This window comes from Etheostoma cragini, chromosome 16 (genome assembly GCF_013103735.1).
Source record: "Etheostoma cragini isolate CJK2018 chromosome 16, CSU_Ecrag_1.0, whole genome shotgun sequence".
NCBI lineage: Eukaryota > Metazoa > Chordata > Actinopteri > Perciformes > Percidae > Etheostoma > Etheostoma cragini.
This window is the reverse complement of record NC_048422.1, coordinates 4103432-4109431: the sequence shown is the minus strand read 5'-3', so window position 1 is coordinate 4109431 and position 6000 is coordinate 4103432. Positions and strand designations below refer to the sequence as shown.

The following is a 6000-nucleotide window of genomic DNA, read 5'->3' as shown; positions in this document are numbered from 1 at the left end:
CCCCCCCCCCCCCCCCCCATAAAATAATCAGGAAAAACACATACAAATAGTAGTTGATCTACTTTATCACATTACATGTGACCACCTCATGTTTCATGTTCTCCACCTTTAAACGTGACTCAGCCTCTGACATGGATGATCACTAGGAGAGAAGGTGACTCAGCATGTTTAAGACACAATTAAAAACCTCTGTAGACAAAACATTTCATTACAAATTTTAAAAATCACACATGGAAATGGACAAAAAAAAATGGTTGCATGGACACGCATCGATAATCAGTTTAGAATCGAATCGTGAGGTGCCCAGAGATTCCCACCCACCTATTAAATAAAGAGCATCTTCACTCACATCAGATGAAATGACCCGCTTAAAGATATCAAAACATTCCCACACTGAAATAAATGTCAGGACATCCATGTATAAAGTATAAGTACATTTGGAACAGATCATATTCATTAGTCAATAGTAAACGTGTGATTAATCGCAAGTTTACTATTGACTATCCCGCAATTTAATTAATCCAAATTTAATATTTCAATTGATTGACAGTGCTAATATTTATGCATTTTCATTTATGTCTTCATTAATCAAAGGTGTGTTTTGGGCTCAACATGATATAAACCAATCAGAGTGTCCTCTCCCATTCCCTTTAAAAGTCAGGCCACTTGTACCTTGGTGCATTGCTATTAGGATGGCAGATTTGCACATTCATGTTTTTATTTTTAATATTTGACATGTTTGTGTAATTTTGCATGGTGTGTGCATGCGCTATGCACGAGCCTAGGTGCATTTTACTAATGCCCTGCTAAAATAATGTGTTTTTGTTGGTCAATGCGATCACGTTCTGCTGTCTCAAGATAGCAACATGCCAAGAATGCACCTGAACACACCTCCCTGTAAGGGGAACCAGCACGCCCAGGGGTGCACAGGTGGGCGCAGCTGCATTTGATATTTTAACGAAGTGGGCGCTGTATGTGAAATTGACAACTGTGTTGGGCTTTGCACTGTGCCATGTGAAAGATAGGGCTCATGGAGGTCCAGTTGGAGTTTCGACTATTCATTATTTCCTGGTGGGTTCTTTGTGACACCGGGGAATAAAAATAAACAAATCAAGTTCTGTAAAGTACAGTATGACTTCCTGTCAACCACTGGAATATGATTTCCTCTCCACAGGTCTATGTGGGTCTATGGTTATGTAAGGGGACATCATCAAAAGTTTAACCTATGAGTTTCCTGTCAGTAAATGTGACTTGATGATTACACCTCTTAATGTAAACACAAAACGGACCACAACTAAAAGACTGTATCTTTTCCTTAGCATGAACTAAATGAACTGAATCACAGATGTGGAAATGATTTGATGTGTTTCTGTAAAAATCCAGATTGCTGCCGGAAAAGACTGACAACTGTTGGCAACAAAAGTATTGAACCAAAGACCGAATAAAAAACAATTTTTTGGCTGCTGCTCAGCCTGTGACTGAAGCAACAGCTGTAGAATTTATCCTGGCAAATAGCACCTTTCAAAAAGCTACAGTACAAGTACAAGTACAAGTACATTAATATCAGGCTAAAAATACCTTTTCAAGCTTATACACAGAGCTTAAGTCTTACCTGGCCATGTCCTTGGTTTCTGGCTTTGAGCTTTCCAGTTCCAAAACTTTCTCTAGAAGACTTACTCCTCCTTCCTTTATCAGCAGGGGACAATACTTGCTTGCTGTAGGAGGAAAATTAATGTAAAGAGACAGAACAAGAATTATTACTGTATACAGTACAATTTAGGCGTATCAGGCAGGCTGTGTATATGAATAAGCCTGGTGACAAGTGCAGAGAAATGATAATGTCAGCACACCGTAGAAAAATAGTACATCATTTAAATATTTCAAATCATATTGATCTATTAGCTAGAACTTGTGTATTATATGAGATAAACACAAGTTGCCAGGCTGGTGCTGATGGTACACCTGACAATGTAAACACTAAATGTGGAGTCCTGTTTAAAACCCTCCAGAGCAGCAGATACTCACGGTAAACTGACACCAGGTTGTAGAGAGCCCATGTGGCCCAGTGCTGACTGACAGGGGAGATGCTCTGGGGGAGCAGTCGCAGGATGGGCTCGAATGACCTGAGAGACCAAAGTCAATTTCAAAAAATTCAAAAAGGAGGGAGAACCATGGACAGCTGTACTGTATAGCTAGGCCACCACTTCAACACAGTATATACAGACATATTGTTACTCAGTTTGCATTACTGACTAACAAGGATCTGCACTTTATTGTCCGAGGGCCCACAGTAGTCACACTAAAAATAAACAGCTGTGAAGCAATGCTGCTGCTTTATAACATGATGTTAAGAGGTTAAAAAAGAGGTTATAATTACTGATCACTATATGGATGTGTTGTCATAACACAACAGCTTTCAATCAATCACTCGCGCTCAGACAGGAGAAGGCGACAGCTGTTAACAGACTTATTCTCTATCATTCTTTTCCAACTTTGCAGCCTTCATACAGAACGTAAGTTATAACTATACCGTAGCTTGTTACACGTACGGGTTTTACTGCCTTTTCATTTGTGTAAACGCTAAAGCTACGTTTGTTGATTTCAATAAGGGTTTGCACAACGTGTCCAAGTTTAGACTGTGTTACGATGTGACATTTATTTTGAGTGAGAGATATATTTTATTGCCTTAATATTGCTGTGTTTTCTATTGCATAGCTGATGAATGTGCTGATTGTTTAATATTATTTGTGCAGTCACGTGCATAATTACGTTATAGGCTTACTAGCAACAACGTGCAATGGCCAGTAAACAGAGTTGCGCTGTGGAGCCACGTGCTCAGATATTAAATGTGTATTTCACTGTTTTGATCCGTAATTGATATGTGGGATGAAATAGATGTATTTTATTCTCAGTGTGTGCTAATGAGCAATATGTTGCATTTCATTTATGTTAATTACGACTAAATTATTAGTATTCTTTGTTGTTATATACTGGTGGTTACATATAGTTTCACTAAATATTGTTCATAGTAAGTCAGATGCTTATTGATGTGCAGTATTGATATTTGTTTGCTACTGATTTCTTTGCTATATTTTATTTCAGAACCACGCCCAACTTTGAATAAAACTTCCAATTTTATAGTTACATAACTTTTCATACCAAAAGCAACAACCACTCTGAACTCACACATGCACTGACTTCACTTTACAGCCTACCCCCGGCCCCCGGACTTTCTTCTTCCCACCAACTGTGCATACTTGTATATATACCTAAAAAGACACTTTCTGAAATCTCGCAAGGTGACTTGATGCTGGAACACATACAATGTTGAGTTAAACTTTCATAGGCCATACTTTTGGCAGGCTGAAGATGTGGCTTATTATGGATCCAAAGATCCTCTGGTCCATACACTGTGACTATTAAGTCTGCAGTGATCATTTTGACAGAGGATGACTACTGCCAGCCAAAGAGGAGAAGAAATCATAAACTAACGCACCTTTTGGCAAAGGCATTAATAAGGAAAAATTAAACAGATAATCACCTGTAGTTGATGTTGCGGCGTGAGCTGACATCCCAACTCTGGATGGCATTCCACATCTTGTCCATCACTGTGTCTCTTAGCGGCACTTCCATTGACCAAACCTCCGGCCCATCAAACATGATGTGGGAAAGCACGCCGCATGCATTGTACGATACCTCGATCCCATCTGCCTTGCTGTCAAGCAGGTTACTGTAAAAGCATCAAACAGTGAGTCAGTCAGTTTATTTTTAAGACAATGGTCTGGGTATTCCGCCTTTAATCACTAGAACAGCATAGACGAAAGGGTAGTAAAAAGGAGGACGTGCAGGAAACTGCCGCATTTCGGATTCGAACCCTGGGTCACTGCGATGAGGAATGAACCTCTAAATAGCAGCATGCACACTACCAACCGAGCTACCCAGGCGCCCCAATAACTCCTTTTTCATTTTAACTACAAACACTATATTTTGTTGTGTTGTTGTCCAGTTTTTCTGTAACTTCTCTCTGTAGTTCATGGGCAAAGGGTGTGGTCTGGCTATGTTGGCGCTGCAAAGATATGACAAAGGTGGTCGAAGGTCATGCGTCTTAATCTTTGTGGAACCTGTATTTGGAAGCTGGGAACTGTTCAGCCAAGTGTCATGGAAACATTACCGTATGGAACAGTATGTTTCCTTTGGTTTTTAATCTTCACTGGTTAGTCGTGTTTTAAACCCAAAATGTATAGCTACAGTGCCTTGCGAAAGTATTCGGCCCCCTTGAACTTTTCAACCTTTTGACACATTTCAGGCTTCATACATAAAGATATAAAAAAAATTATTTTTTGTGAAGAATCACCAACAAGTGGGACACAATTGTGAAGCGGAACGAAATCTATTGGATAATTTAAACTTTTTTAGCACATAAAAAACTGAAAAGTGGTGGTGCAAAATTATTCGGCCCCTTTACTTTCAGTGCAGCAAACTCACTCCAGAAGTTCAGCGATGATCTATGAATGATCCAATGTTGTCCTAAATGACTGATGGTGATAAATAGAATCCACCTGTGTGTGATCAAGTCTCTGTATAAATGCACCTGCTCTGTGATAGTCTCAGGGTTCTGTTGAAAGCGCAGAGAGCATCATGAAGACCAAGGAACACACCAGGCAGGTCCGTAATACTGTTGTGGAGAAGTTTAAAGCCGGATTTGGATACAAAAAGATTTCCCAAGCTTTAAACATCCCAAGGAGCACTGTGCAAGCGATCATTTTGAAATGGAAGGAGTATCAGACCACTGCAAATCTACCGAGACCTGGCCGTCCCTGTAAACTTTCAACTCAGACAAGGAGAAGACTGATCAGAGATGGAGCCAAGAGGCCTATGATCACTCTGGATGAACCGCAGAGAACTACAGCTGAGGTGGGAGAGTCTGTCCATAGGACAACAATCAGTCGTACACTGCACAAATCTAGCCTTCATGGAAGAGTGGCAAGAAGAAAGCCATTTCTCAAAGATATCCATAAAAAGTCTCGTCTAAAGTTTGCCACAAGCCACCTGGGAGACACACCAAACATGTGGAAGAAGGTGCTCTGGTCAGATGAAACCAAAATCGAACTTTTTGGCCACAATGCAAAACGATATGTTTGGCGTAAAAGCAAGCTAGGTGTTAGAATGGCCAAGTAAAAGTCCAGACCTGAATCCAATCGAGAATCTGTGGAAAGAACTGAAAACTGCTGTTCACAAACGCTCTCCATCCAACCTCACTGAGCTCGAGCTGTTTTGCAAGGAAGAATGGGCAAGAATTTCAGTCTCTCGATGTGCAAAACTGATAGAGACATACCCCAAGCGACTTGCAGCTATACGTCGCAAGGCACTGTATCATGTTGTCTGATATGCACTGTGGTTTCTTCTAGCTCTGTTCATTTAAGTCTGATGGAAAAGTAAAAAAAATACATCTTTCACATTATTTGGCCTTAGCTTTCATTTGTTTGAGCAGTGCCTGTATGTAGTACTAAAGGCATTTCTACACAGGCACATGTTAGACAGCCATCTGTGCTGCCTCACTGCCTACTTAAATCTGTGTCCATGTGTAGTGTTGGAGTCACGACAGTCTGTTTGTCAATAATTCAACTAAAAGCAGGGTGTTTATGAAATGATAATACATGAGTTGTGTTGTCAAACATCAGTTGAATTTGAGACATTTTTGATGAGTATGCTTCTAATTGGTTGTTACTGTTTTATTAATGACAGGTACATTGGAAAGATTGACCAGAATCTTTCAAGACTTAATCTGAATCTCATTTCTCTGTCTTACCCCTTCCCCTTAGTTTTGCAAGTTCATATGAGAGTAAGGGCTATCCCAATACTTATTTTGATCAAGGGGTAGGGCTATATACCCCTTAAAACCAAGCAAAGACGCAAGCTTACTTGTAACCAGTGAAAGTTAAAGAAATGGACCAACAGATCCCGTTGTTCTGGACCGAGACCAGTGAAGGAAAATAGAAG

General features: G+C 40.1%; 1 protein-coding gene across 1 annotated transcript in view; it reads right to left on the bottom strand.

Annotated features, from left to right (window-relative positions):
- The window catches only part of zer1 (zyg-11 related, cell cycle regulator), a 28127-nt gene that overhangs the window by 3256 nt on the left and 18871 nt on the right, over positions 1-6000 (bottom strand). Inside the window, exons 13-15 of the mRNA XM_034895724.1 lie at positions 3542-3730; positions 2026-2123; positions 1613-1715 (exon numbers count right to left, since the gene is read on the bottom strand). Of these exons, the coding sequence (XP_034751615.1) occupies positions 1613-1715; positions 2026-2123; positions 3542-3730 (390 nt within the window). The remainder of the gene's footprint in view (positions 1-1612; positions 1716-2025; positions 2124-3541; positions 3731-6000) is intronic.